This window comes from Triticum urartu, chromosome 7, assembly GCF_003073215.2.
Source record: "Triticum urartu cultivar G1812 chromosome 7, Tu2.1, whole genome shotgun sequence".
NCBI lineage: Eukaryota > Viridiplantae > Streptophyta > Magnoliopsida > Poales > Poaceae > Triticum > Triticum urartu.
Window position 1 is genome coordinate 539,322,955 of NC_053028.1, and position 14,372 is coordinate 539,337,326.

A 14,372-nucleotide genomic window follows, 5' to 3' on the forward strand; every position below is an offset into this window, starting at 1 on the left:
CGCTGGGCATAATAGCTAGGAACCAATGGATGTGGTTGGGGCGTTGCAATTGGTATCAAAGTTGACCCTCACGGCTACACAGTCTTGTGCGGGTCAGGTGCGCGGCATGTGGCCCGTCGTGGCACACGACATGACACATGTGCCATATTGAACGCACAGAGTGTGCCAACAGAGAACGTTTCCGTGGGCTGACGAGGACGTTAGTTCCTTTGAGTGAGGGTGTATGTGAGAACCAGGCTTATATGCATATAAATACAAGAGTAAAATTTGCAATTAGTAGGAGTGAACAAGGAGAAACATCGATAAATTTACATGCGTATCCTATCATATGAAATAAGATGAGAAAAGTTATACGCCTTGTAATTTGAAATGGAGATGGTATTCGGTGCTCACTCCATGCCAAAATATAGTGCATATTAGATTTTTCTTAAGTCCAACATTCTAAATTTTGTAAAAGAATAGGAATATTTTCCAGTACCAAATGTATACAATATGAAAGTATATTTCATAATGAATGTAATAGTATATATTTGGTATTGTAGACGCGTTGATAAAATTTCCTATAAACATAGTCAAAGGTTACGAGGTTAGACTTTAGAGAAAAATTAATAAGCACTATATTTCAACATAGATAGGGAGTAGTTGTCAAACCATAATAGTATTTTTATCCCATATAACTAGCTTATTGAACTTCATATCTTAATTACATTTCTTTGCAGCTGATAGCATATATGGTGTTATCTTTTAGTATTATTTTTCAATTGCTATGGGTAAAGTAAAACAAATGAATTAAGACTATACATGAGAAAATAAGAATATATCAAATCGAAGACTGTTGGCAAACAATGGTTGAGAAAAGCTTCATATCAGTGTTTAGAACAAGTAGATCCACCTTGTGCATAATTGGTCAGGCCAATGTCTTGAGCTGTAATTAAGTAAATCATGAAAAATAGGCATATGACATGATGCTAATTTTTTAAAATAATACATTTTTATTAATTTACAAAAATAATACGCCAATTAATACTTTTTTAAATAATACATAGTCGGCCAGGTGGCAGCTGAAGCTCCTGTCGGCTACAGGGAAGCTGATTGGGTTTCTGACTAATTGGCTTCCCCTAAGCCGATTAGCCAATTAGTCCCGGGCGAGTCAGCTGCTATGTATTATTTAAAAAAATCAGCATATATTTCTGTAAATTAATAAAAAAGTGTATTATTTTAAAAAATAGCTGGCATGATGGGACCAAAATAGCATACCGATGAAGTCAGCCATGTTGAACCCATTGCTGAACCTTCCGGTGGGCTCGGGACTGGGGAAATCTATGCCGTAGAGAGTGGTTGGCTCTCCAAGGGTCTCCCACCTTGTTGGGCTCTATGTAGTTGTTGTTGCCGATGTCCAAAGACCCGTCTCCGAACACAAACAACGCCGGCCGCACCGGCTGCATTTGGTCCATCATTGTGAAAGCTTCATTCCGTTTAGACTCCGTTTGATATTCGTTTTCTACGAAACTCTAAAACAGGGAAAAACAAGAATTGACACTGGGCTCTAGATTAATAGGTTAGTCCCAAAAATCATATAAAATAGCATAATAATGCATATAAAACATCTAAAATAGATAATATAATAACATGAAACAATCAAAAATTATAGATACATTGAAGACGTGTCAAACATCATATCTTTGGTGTGGTAATATTGGAGTAACATATCTTTCAGCCAATCCTGTTTTCCATGCCAGAACAAAACATATAGAAATTGACTTCCATTTTTTTTACAGAAATAGTTTCTCATAAGCTATTGGACATATTGCTTCATAAATCCATTGTTAAGTTTGATAATCTAAGGCTATGAGAGTCTGGCTTAATAGGAATGATAAACTACTCATATCAATAAGGAATTCCTTCTTTTTCAGAAGCCCGTTTGCAAGGAACTTAAAAGTTAAGCATGCTTGGTTTGGAGTGATTTAAGGATGAGTGACCGACCCCCAGAAGTTGATCCCGGGTGCGAATGAGTGAGGACAAAGTGCGCAGGAGAGACTAGTGTTGATCTATGGGGTCAGTTTAGATCTCGCCAAGCATAACAGCCAGGAACCGACGGACGTGGTGGGGCGTTACAATTGGCATCAAAGCTGATCCTCACAGCTACACAGGCATGTGTGAGTCAGGTGCGCGGGTATGTGGCCCGTCGTGGCACACGACATGACACATGTGCCAGACTGGACGTACATAGTGTGCCAACAGGGAACGTCCGCCGACGAGGACGTTAGTTCCTTTGAGTGGGGGTGTATGTGAGAGCCTGACTTAAAAGAAATGATAGACTACTCATATAAACAAGTGATTCATTCTTTTTTTGGGAGCCCATTCGCAAAGAACAACAAAGTTAACCGTGCTTGGCTTGAAGAGATTTAAGGATGGGTGACTGACTGGGAAGTTGATGCCGAGTGCGCAAGAGTGAGGACAAAGTGCGCAGGACAAACTAGTGTTGGTCTATGAAGCTAGTCTAGATCCCGCCAGGTGTAACAACCAGGAATCGGTGAATGTGCCCGAGGCGTTACAAAGGCCTTCAAGAATAATCTCAAGTTGGACTCGCTGATATTGAGGGAGGATATTAAGTGATAAAGCTTAGAGTTTAGAATTTGTTAGTCGTAGCTCCTAGATATATGTTGTAAAATGGTAAGATTATAAAACAGAGTGATCTCTTTGTTTCTTTCTTGTAAACCATGATTGTAATGATCCAAGGATGAAAGAAGTCCATTTTTCAACACTAAACTTACTACTTCGGTTAGGGTAGAACCCTCAATTCTAAAGCCGGTTATTGCGCACCACCAACTCTCAGTAGCGTTCATGACTCAACCCTGCACTCAACGTGCCATGACACCATTGAAAGCTATGATCAACACAGTGCCACACATTAGAATTCAGGGCAAATGGAAATACACACACACACACACACACACACACACACACACACACACACACACACACACACACACACACAATATATATATATATATATATATATATATAATATATATATATATATATATGGTTCACACAGATGAGTCGCTTTTGGTTGATCAGATCGCTTTTATTGTGGATACTACAAGCTTAAAACATAAACATAAATCACTTTTGATTGATCAGCGTCTCGAAGTTCACCGGTGCTGTGAATTGCGTTGTGCCATTGAGAAATGTTGTTGTGGCCAGCTTAGCAGCCTGCTCCGTCAGGTTCTCCTGGTCCCAATACCAATACTCCATGCGGTTGGCACATGGTGGCCTATAGTTAGTTGCACATGGGCCTTCGCAGCATGAGGCCCCGGTGTTCACAAATCCTGTGCATCCATCAACAGGCCATAAACAACATAAATATAGTTGACGAATTTGTGGCCCTGTAGGAATATTTGATATTCTTAATGGATTTTACCATATGCCGACGGATTTGCGCTGACTACATCTGAGAAGGCGTAGAAGTCAGCGATGGAGTAGCGGAGGCCATCAAGGTTGGAGGCGAGGCTGGCCATGAGTGGCTTGATGCCGTCGTTGAAGTCCTTGGGAAGGCTGGTCATTAGGTCGTCGCAGGTATGGCTCACCACCGGCGTGCACAAGGTCGGGACATTGATTATCGCGAACTTCCTCGCACCCAAGTTGTACAAGGCCGTAATGTTGTCCCCGTAGGAGGATAAGAGGTGTGAGACATCAGTTTTGTTATCCGGCTCCGATCTGGTCATGATGTTGTAGATATAGTATAGATCACTAGCACCGACGCTGATGAGAAAGAGGGAGTTTGACAACATCTTGCTCAACTCTTGCCGGCTACGGTTGGCCTCCATCTTCTCTATCATGGCCGCGAAGTACTTTACTTGGTCCATCAATGGAATGTTCAGTCCGTCATCCTGTAAACATCATTTTCTGATTAATTGTAGTCGATGTCCAACAACCCCTTATGCCTAGTTTTTGAGACATTTTACAGTACATCCAAATAATGTGAGCCATTCATTTCCGACCATTCAATGGTCTAGATCAACCAATACTATCAGACAAAATCAGAAGTATTTTTTGTTCAAGGGGTAAAATTGGAAGACACACAAAACAAATACCAAAATCTACTTGCAGAAGCTCCTATATATGTTTTCTTCTCCTATTCTAAGTTTCTATCCGGACACCATTCATCCGTTTCCGGCGTAGGTAGTTGATCGACCTTGCCCGACAATATTTTTTGCACCGAGGAAATCACCATATACAAAGCTAGCCAAGCTATCCTCCTTTGTTGATTGATCATGTCCAGATACACCAGTACGAATACATGATCGGCCGATAGTTTTCCGACAATCAAACCGGCAGCTGCAGCCGCTGCACAAAAGCGGGCAAGGACGTCGATCTAATTTCGCCGGAACACGTTAGATGATCCCGTTGTCACAAGCGTTGAGCGTCCCAGTGATGCTTAGTTGCCCATACAGGAAGTATAACTCCTTGCAAACGTGAACTATCGTCTCACGATACACTTGCCTAGGCGGAAGACTCGACGTACAACGTACCTCGGCAAAGAGGTACGCTCACACATGGCCCATGACGAGAAGCGTCAGTGACGTCGCGGACTAAGCGGAACATAGGTGCTCGTTGTCGTCGCCGGCGGCGGCGACAATGGTGTCCAGAATGACGGCAGCTCCAACGTCAATGCCATTAGGGCCAACAGATAGCGTGAGCTCTGAATTGTGATTGATTGTTGGACAGTCACCGCAGATGACCGACGGCGGCAACGGCGAGGCCTGAGTGCCTGACGAGGGTGCTCTCAGACTAGAGATTTTACAAATTACGAGACAAACAAATGACCAATCTATCTAGCTAATCAACGGTCAAGATAATTCAATACTACCCGGTCCCAAAGGTAGTATGATACACCGTAAAAAATCTCTAGTTTTTTAGGGGCCCTTATGCCTAGCTTGTTTGCAATAATAGGCTAGGAGTTTAATCTATCAAACACTCTGGATTGCGACAATTGATGTGTACAAAGCTTATGATGTTGTTGCAATGGTCCTTGTATGTTGTACATACAAATATATTGCATATAAATTATTTTGTGCTTACACATTCCTGAAAGAGTACCCTACCTATCGACGTAAGGCATACAATAACCGAAGATAAGTAGACAATAAAAGTACATGCATTCCTGAAAAATATGCACGTAAATTCAATACACATATGCATGCATATATATGAAGGTGTCCACTTACGCTGTCCCTCCAGATCCCAGCGGTCGCGGAAGCATAGTTGACTCCAGCGAAACCGGCATCAAGTTTTGCAGGACTATTAAGAGACATATAAGCAGGAGGGCTCATCTTGAATCCCATAGCCTTTGCTGCATATTAATCAAAGACGATATACCCACCGGTTGACCAATGTTCTTTGGAAAAGCTGGATAACTTAGCTAGTATATTGATGCATTCTAAAGGTATTGTTCTTATTCTTGATTTCAGACTATAATGCATATTTTGAGTTGTCATAAAATTTAAAATGCTAATGAAACCAAAACAAATAAAAGAGAAAGTAGCCAGGCTTATATGCATACAAATACAAGAGTAAAATCTGTGATTAGTAGGAGTGAATGAGGAGAAACATCGATAAATTCATATGCGTATCCTATCATATGAAATAAGATGAGAAAAGTTATACGCCTTGTAATTTGAAATGGAGATGGTATTCAGTGCTCACTCCATACCAAAATATAGTGCACATTTGATTTTTCTTAAGTCCAACATTCTACCCTCACTTGTCCTGCCCAACATGTTAATCAAGGAGTTTTGAAACAGAGCAGGGAAAAGATCTTGCAGGATGGAGGTCGCGGTGCGCTCCTGCGACGCCTGCGGCGACGCGCCCCCGGCTGCGGGGCTGCCCTCCGCCGCGCCCCTCGCCGGCCCCGTCGTCCCCGCTCCCCCCTCTCCTCCTTCCCCGTCGTCAGCTCCGGCGGAGTCACCCGTCCTGCCGCCCCCCTCGCACGCTCCCGCGGCCGCCCCCCGCTTTCGGTGGGCCGACTGCACGGACGACGTGCCGTTCCCTCCCTCGCCCGTCGCTCCCCGTCGCGCCGCCCAGCCCGGCCGGGCCGGTGGCTCAGCCCCCCATGCGAGGGGTTCTGCCGCCGGCTCACGACAGGTGCGGTCGCCGCAGCTGCCCTCGAGCCAGTCTCGGGCACCGGGGACGCAAGGCCGGGGCTTGCGGGATGGGAGCGGTCGTCGTCGCCGTGCTCGCTCATGGGGTGTGGCTGGCCACTCGGAACGCGGCGCCGCCCGCTCTTCCTGGCGCTATCCGCCGTTGGCTCGGCCGGTGCTTGCTCCGGCGCTGTCGCCGTCGAGACATGTTTCGGTGACCATGGCTCCGGTGGCCCATGCTTCCCCCTTTCGTCCATTCATCGCTTCGTTCGGCTCCTCTTCCTTCCGCGTCCGTGTTTCCCTCCCCATGCATCGCCCCGCGCCGGTCTCCACCGGCGGCGAGGCGCTGGTGCAAGCTGCGGCGGCGGCGCCCGCCGCTGAAGGGGAAACCCTACGGTTCGGCCGTTCCCGTCGAGTGCTGGGCCTCGATCTGTCCAGCCCGGGCCTCTTGGGCCGCGGCCCGGCCCATCTGTCGGCCGCGCCTGCTGGGCCTCTTCCGCCCCACCTGGGCCTGCCCGCGCCGACTGGGCTGCCCCGGTGCCCTAGGCCCAGAGCCCCGCCTGGATCGATCTGGTTCCCTCGCGGGTATCCAATCGCTCCCCTTCCTCCTCCCGCCGCCACTCTCGAGTCCTCCCCTCGACCGAATCCTCCTCCTCCCCCACTCCCTTCCCCGCCGCCCCTCGCTACAGGCCCGTCCTCGCGCCCCCTCCCGCCGCTACCGTCGGCCATGCGCAACTGGCACGACGGCGAGCCACGCCCGAAGCAGGGACAGGATGACCGCCGCGAGCCTCGTCGTCCTTCGCCGGACTCCCTGCGTCGTGAGGAAGAGCTCCGCCGTGAGCTGTGCGAGCTCCGCGACGGCCGGCGTGATGACCGCCGCTCGCCGGCCCGAAGGGATGACCATGGCCGGTCGCGGTCTCCCCGTGCCGCCGCGTCGGGTGACTGGCGGTCCCGCCGCCGGTCGCCTTCCCTCCCGCCCCGTCGTGGCCGCTCCCCGTCCCCTCCGCGCTCGTCGATCCCCGCGGCTTCCCGTCCCCAGGTCCCGGCTTCCTCCACGGCGCCGCGCAAGTATGTACCGCCCCACGCCGCGTCGTCGTCGGTGCCGGCTCCCTCGGCCGCCCTGGGTTCGGGCCCATCCCGCGGTCGTCAGGGCCTGGCCAAGAAGAAGAAACGGTGCGGGCAGGGACGGGGCGCCCCCGCCTCGCTTCCCCCGGTGGCTCCGGGCTCTGCCCCTCTTCCGGGCTCGGTCTCCAACCTTCCTCGTCCCCCGTGCTTCAATTGCGGGGTGGCGGGGCACTCGCAAGTCAACTGCGTCAACCCCCAGTGTTGCTACATCTGCCAGGACCCTGGCCATCCTGCCCTGCTTTGTCCTGCTCGCCCGGTGATGTCGGAGCTCATGATGTATGGGCACAGGATCGAGGGGCTGGGCTTCTTTCACCTCGAGGTCCCCGATCTCCCCCCACCCACCCCTCCCTTCAGGCGGTCGTTACTGTGGTTGATGGGGTGGCCTCTCCGGAGATGATTGAGGCCGAGCTCAACCACCTCTACCGCTGCCAATGGGACTGGCTGGCTACCCCTACTGCCGGTCACATCTTCACCGTGGTCTTCCCTGACTCCGTCAGTTACGGGTACGCCACCCGCAGTGGCCGGATCACCCTCGCCCTCAACCAGCTTGTCGTCGACATCACTGAGCCGATCCTCGACGCCCCAGCGGTGGCTGTGCTGGATACCGCCTGGCTCCTTGTGGGTGGTCTCCCAGACATCCCCCGATCCGAGCTCGTCATCCGCCAGATATCCAGGATCTTGCGCAAGGTGGTGGTGGTGGATGAGCTCTCCCTCCGTAAGGAGGTGGAGGTCCGGGTCAAGGTCAAGTGCTTAGACTCCTCCAAGCTTCATGTCACCGTCCGTGTCTTCTTCAACGACCAGGGCTACGACCTTCGCATTGCCCCCGAGCCTCCCAACCACGTCGGCCGCCCTTGCTTCACCGACGATGGCCCTCCTGACGGCAACCCGGGCGCCGGGGGAGACTACCACGGCCGCCACCACCCTCGCCCCCGCCGGTTGGAGGACGGGGAGGGCTCGGACGACTCGCCCTCTCGGTTGGCGTCCCGCTCCCCCTCTTCTCTGGCCGATGGTGGCCGCAGGCGCCAGGTCACGCTGGTTCCCCCGACCCTGGCTACCCTCGCCCCGGGGGCCGAGTCCCCTGCTGTCAGCGACGCCTCCAGTGTGGGCTTGGTCGTCTGCCCCGCATACTCCCCGCGCTCCCCCGTCTTCATTGCTCCAGGCGAGCCGGGTCTGGACCTGGTTCTCCTTCCCTCGGGACCGGTGACCCTGGACCCACCTTCGCCGCTCGCTGGGGGAACCGAGGCCTCCCCCGACCCCTCCCCCGCCGCCGCCCCGTCGGCTCCCTTGCCGTCTCCGGCCGCGGTCCGGGTGGTGCTTGTCGAGGCCTCTGCTCCACCGCCGTCTTCCCCGACAAAGCTGCCGTCCTCCTCTCCGATCCCGGCTCTTCAGTCTCTACCCGCTGCGATCTCAGGCCTGGAGGGGGAGTCTCAGGTGACCACCCCCTTGGCTGCCCCGCCTCCGCCTCCTCGTGTGGTGGCCTTCTCCCGGCGTGCCCGTTTGGTCTCCTCTCCAGCTACTGCCTCGCGCCGGAGCGCTCGGCTGGACGCGGCGCACCCGGAAGGGAGCCCAGCGCTTCCCATCCGCGAGCGGGCGGAGCTTCGTGCTGCGGCACGGAACCTGGAGCCAGGTACACCTTCAGTCCCTCCCTCAGCAGCGACTTGTTCTTTTTCGGCTCTCGAATCGATCACTCTTGGAAACCTGGTGAAGATCGCGACTGATTCCGCGATTATCTTTAGGGGGGAGGTTGGCCCCCCGTTATCCCAGATCGCGGCCATTAGGGCGCGCGAGATCCTTGATGGGAAGCTGGCTGAGGCTAGAGCAGTTCTTCTCTTGCCCCCTGGCACTCCCTCTGAGCCGGCAGACCCCATACCACCCCCTCCTTGGAGGATTGGCGGAATCCCACCCCTGGACGCCTCCGAGCTGCGGAGTCGTACCCGCTCTCGTACTGCCACTCTCCGCACCCAAAGCGCCTCTCGTGTCCTGGGGTCAAGCAGCCCCTCAATGGTTGCATGATGCGTGCTCTTTTCTGGAACATCCGCGGTTTCGGCCATGACGGCCGCCGCCGCCAACTCATCGAGTACATTCGCGACGAACACATCGACATTGTGGCTATTCAGGAGACCATGCGCACGGAGTTCTCCCTTCCTGAGCTTGACCGCCTTAGCTCCCACCTCTTCGCCTGGCATTGGCTCCCTTCTAGTGGGACTGCGGGCCATTCCGGTGGCATCCTGCTAGGTGTGAAGGATGCCACCTTCGAGGTGGGTAGTATGGACCGGGGACAGTTCTTTGTTAGCATGGAGATTTTCGAGCGTTCCATCAACTTCAAGTGGGAGGTCATTATTGTGTACGGCGCCGCCGACCACAGCCGTTCCGCCTCCTTCCTCGAGGAGCTCAACAGGAAGGTGTCGGCTGCCTCTCTGCCGGTGGTGGTGGGGGGTGACTTTAATCTCCTTAGGTGCGCGGAGGACAAGAGCAATGCAAACGTCAACTTTGCCCTGATGCAATTGTCAACAATTGCATCGCCGATCTTGGCCTCCGTGAGATTGACCGGGTTGGTGCCAGGTTCACCTGGACCAACCGCCAGGTAGCCCCGACCCAGTCCGTCTTGGACCGGGTCCTAGTTTCTCTGGAATGGGACCTTCGTTGCCCCCTTGCCTCTCTCCGGGCCATCACTCGGATTGGCTCGGACCACGTCCCCCTCCTCCTCTCCTCCGCCGATGAGCGTCCCCCGATCCCGCCGCGATTCCGTTTTGAGACATTTTGGTTGTCCCAAGCGGGCTTCATTGACGCGGTCTGTGCGTGCTGGGTGGAGACTCGCGCCCTCTCACAGTCTCTGCCCCGCCCTCCCTCCGCTATCGACTCTTGGCATGCCTGCGCCAAACGTGGTCGGCAGTTTATGAAGGGGTGGGGTGCCAACCTGGGGGGCGACCTCCGCGAGCGTAAGAAGGCCCTGCTGTCGGCAATCCAAACCCTGGACCTACGCGCTGATGCTTCCGGCCTTTCTTCCGAGGAGTGGCTCTCTCGCTATGACTTGGAAGATCAGCTCTCTGTCATCTACACTGATGAAGAGGCCTACTGGCGGTTACGTGGTGCTCAGAAATGGGTGTTGAAGGGCGACGCGAATACGGCCTATTTCCAAGCTATCGCTAACGGCCGGCGTAGGCGTAACACCATCCCTCTCCTTTGGGACGGTGCAAACCTTTTGCAGTCCCCCCGGGACATTAGGTCCCATGTCGACGGCTTCTATAGGGCCCTGTTCACAGCCGCTCCTCGGAGCGGCTTATCTTTGGCATTCGACTGCTGGTCTGGTCGCCAACTTGTGTCTGACCTTGAGAACGCGGCCCTGTTGGCCCCCTTCTCTGAGGACGAGGTTTGGGCTGCCATCAAAGGCATGAATCCGACCTCGGCCCCTGGCCCGGATGGCCTTCCAGTCAAGTTCTTCCAAAGCTTCTGGAATGTGATCAAGTCGGAGGTCATGGCCATCTTCGACGAGTTCTATGTCGGGTCCATCGACCTCGGTCGCCTTAATTATGGGACGATCTCGCTCATTCCAAAGGTCCCTGGCGCTTCGGACATCCGGCAGTTCCGCCCCATCACGGTGATCAACGTGATTTTCCGGATTCTGGCTAAAGGGTACGCCAATAGGGTGACCCTGCTAGCGGATCAGATCACCCACCCCAACCAATCGGCTTTCATCCAAGGCCGCTATATTCTGGATGGGGTGCTGGTTCTTCACGAGGTCCTCCATGAGGTGCGATCCAAACACCTTAAGGCGGTCTTCCTGAAGATTGACTTCCATAAAGCCTATGATACGGTTAGCTGGCCCTTCCTTCGGGAAGTCCTCCTGCGAAAAGGTTTTGATGACCGCTGGGTCACGCGGGTTATGCAGATGGTCTCGTGTGGGCGCACCGCCGTCAACATCAATGGGGAGATCGGTCCCTACTTCCCCACGTTCTATGGGGTGAGACAGGGTGACCCATTCTCCCCCTTCCTGTTTAACATGGTGGTTGATGCTCTTGCGGCCATTCTGGATAAGGCCAAAGCTGCGGGCCATATTAGAGGCATCACCCCCACTTGACTGGGGGTGTCGGCATCTCCCTGCTCCAGTACGCCGACGACACCATTATCATGGTCGAAGGCTCGGATACGGACATCGCTAGCCTCAAATTCCTCCTCCTCTGCTTCCAACAAATGTCTGGCCTTAAGATTAACTTCGACAAGAGTGATGTGATGGTGATGGGATATTCTCCAGCTGAGGCCCTTGACATCGCCAACCGCCTCAATTGCCGCTTGGGTGCCTTCCCAACGACTTACCTGGGAACGCCCATTAGTGACTCTAGGCTTACTGTGGCGGACCTTCGTCCTACAGTGACCAAGTTGCAAACGCGCATTGAGCCTTGGCAAGGTCGGTGGCTCTCGAAGGCGGCTCAGACGATTCTCATCAACTCCTCGCTCTCTAGTCTCCTCCTATTCCTTATGAGCTTCTACAGCCTCCACGAGACTCTCCATCACGAGATCGCGAAGATCCAGTCGCGCTTCTATTGGGCTGGGGACAACAACAGACAAAAGTATCATATGGTTAGCTGGCCCGACATCTGCAAGCCCCGGGAGCAGGGAGGCCTTGGCATCATGTGCTTGAAGCGCATGAACATTGCCCTTCTATCCCGCTGGCTCTGGCGTATCTCCCAGGGACATGGTGGTCTTTGGTTGGACATCATCCGGCATAAATACTTGCGTGGCCAGCCTCTGGCCTTCTGCCAGCATTCGGGTGGGTCCCAGTTCTGGCAGTCGGTCATCCAACTGCTTCCCGTCCTCCGCATTGGGACCTCCAACTCGGTCGGCTCGGGCTCGGCGACCCTGTTCTGGTTTGACCGATGGGCGGGTGATGCTCCGTTCGCTGCCCGCTTTCCGGACCTCTTCTCCATCGCCGTCGTTCCTACAATCTCAGTTCAACAGGCCCTTATTAACTTAGGGCGCCTCGCGTTCCAGAGGCCATTTGGGCCTCTGGAAGTGGCCGCTTGGCATGAACTTCTTGATTGTATTGCTCTCCATGAACCGTTGGTGGACTCGGACCCGGATGAGGTTCGGTGGCGCCTCGAGCCCTCGGGACAATTCTCCACTAAGTCCCTCTACGCGGCTATCGCCCCTTCCTCCGCTCCACCGCCCCTCCTAGCGATCTGGTCCATTCGTCTGCCCCTCAAAATCCGCATCTTCATGTGGCAATGGATCCGTGGCCGGCTGCCGTCGGGAGTTGAGGTTCGCAAGCGCAATGGTCCTGGCTCCGGCCTCTGCCCCCTATGTGATACCCCCGAAGACTCGAACCACATTCTCTTCTCCTGCATATCTGCTCAATTTGTTTGGAGCTGCTTCCGTGAGGCGGTTGGTGGGGATTGGTGCCACTCCAACTTCCCCGACCTCTTCGCCGAGCTTCAGGCCTCGCCGGCGCCCTCTCGCCACATTAGGTGGCTTGAGATTGGGGTCCTCGCATGGACGCTTTGGAATATTCGCAATAAGCTCGTGATTCAGCGCTCCCCTCTTCGACGATCTACTGACGCTCTCTTCAAACTTTCTGGTTACTTGCAGCTCTGGCGGCCGCTTAGCCATCCTCGGGACCGGGACGCCATCTCCGCCTTCATCGCCGATCTCCGCTCGATGGCCGTCCGCCTGTCGCCGCCACCACCGCCGCCCCCACCGGAGCCTGATTAGTCGTCTTTTTGCTCTCCGGCCTTAGCCCCGGATGAGCTTTTCTTGTGTGTCGTGTGTGTTTTGGGCTTGTTGAGCTGTGCCCTCAGCAGTACCTCTGATCTTATTTGCTGTGTTTCTTGGGTGTGTGTTTCTGGACTAGACCTTGTATGTGCTCGTGGCGGTTTGCTTTATTTATAAAGCGGGGCGAAAGCCTTTTTCGGTAAATTTTGTAAAAGAATAGGAATATTTACAATACCAAATGTATACGATGTGAAAGTATATTTCATAATGAATCTAATTGTATTTTTTTGTGGGGTGAATCTAATTGTATTGATATGATATTGTAGATGTTGATAAAGTTTCCTATAAACATAGTCAAACTTTATGAGGTTAAACTTCAGGCAAAACTAATATGCACTATATTTCGACATCAATAGAGAGTAGTTATCAAACTATGAGAAATAGGAATGCATGGCATGATGGGACCAAAAGTAGCATACCGATGAAGTCAGCCATGTTGAACCCGTTGCTGAACCTTCCGGTGGGCTCGGACTTGGGGAAGTCTATGCCGTAGTAAGAGTGATTGACCCTCCAAGGGTCTCCCACCTCGTTGGGCTCTATGTAGTTGTTGTTGCCGACGTCCAGAGACCCGTCTCCGAACACAAACAACGCCGGCCGCACCGGCTGCACTTGGTCAGCTGCACATCAAAGGCTGAGAAACACTAGCAGTAGTTCATGAAATGGCGGCCGTAAAATTTGACCAAACTGATGTGTACACTACGTACGGCAATATGTCTGGCAGGAGGGGCAGAGAGCGACGCAGCTCCGGGGGCACCGGTCGGGGCAGGTGCCCGTGCACCCGGGCCGCTTCTTCTCCGTGTCCGTGCACGTGAACCTGCTGTTGCCGCCTTCCCGGTCCGCGGCGGCCACCGGCGACTGCCCGGAGGCCGAGACCGCCAGCATGCCCAGGAGCGCCGCCCCGAGTGCGCACGCCGCGGCAGCCGGCCACCGCGCCATTGCTGCCAACTTGTGGAAGGACCTGCACTGGGTCTGGGCCGGTGTTGCTAGTTTCAGTTGATGTTACGACCTGCGCTGGGTCGTTTTCATTTATAAGCTGGAGGCCAGCATGTTTGGGCAAACTAATGGCGCGTCGGAGAACGCGGGCAGGGTCAGCAATGTATTGGTTTTTCTTACTTAACCGAAAAGTACTGTAAGCATCAAGTTAACCAGCGTGCAGCCTTAAGCGATGTACTCCCTTCATCACAAATTAAGTGACTCAACTTTATACTAACTTTGTACTAGAGTTAGTATAAAGTTGAGTCACTTATTTTGGGACGAAGAGAGCATGTGTAATTGGGATAGCGATGGAAGAACCAGGGATGCATGTGTAACTTCAAAAAGGAAATGCTGATACAGCTT

General features: G+C 53.2%; 1 protein-coding gene across 1 annotated transcript; it reads right to left on the reverse strand.

Annotated features, from left to right (window-relative positions):
* Positions 1 to 3,054: 3,054 nt before the first annotated feature.
* On the reverse strand, positions 3,055 to 14,040 carry LOC125525805 (GDSL esterase/lipase At5g55050-like). Its single transcript, XM_048690810.1, has 5 exons — positions 13,739 to 14,040; positions 13,454 to 13,651; positions 5,232 to 5,356; positions 3,425 to 3,893; positions 3,055 to 3,332 (listed from the first exon to the last, which is right to left on the reverse strand). Exons 1-5 carry the CDS (start codon positions 13,968 to 13,970, stop codon positions 3,127 to 3,129), a joined length of 1,230 nt encoding a protein of 409 aa, XP_048546767.1. The 5' UTR covers positions 13,971 to 14,040; the 3' UTR covers positions 3,055 to 3,126.
* Positions 14,041 to 14,372: the final 332 nt, after the last annotated feature.

Excerpts from the sequence above, each read along its gene's own strand:
- LOC125525805 (XM_048690810.1), bottom strand. The coding sequence starts at position 13,970 with ATGGCGCGGTGGCCGGCTGCCGCGGCGTGCGCACTCGGGGCGGCGCTC. Across the intron at positions 13,652-13,738 it reads CTCCTGCCAGACATATTGCC|CTGACCAAGTGCAGCCGGTG; the intron begins GTACGTAGTGTA and ends TTTGATGTGCAG. Across the intron at positions 3,894-5,231 it reads CTGGGATCTGGAGGGACAGC|GATGACGGACTGAACATTCC; the intron begins GTAAGTGGACAC and ends TGATGTTTACAG.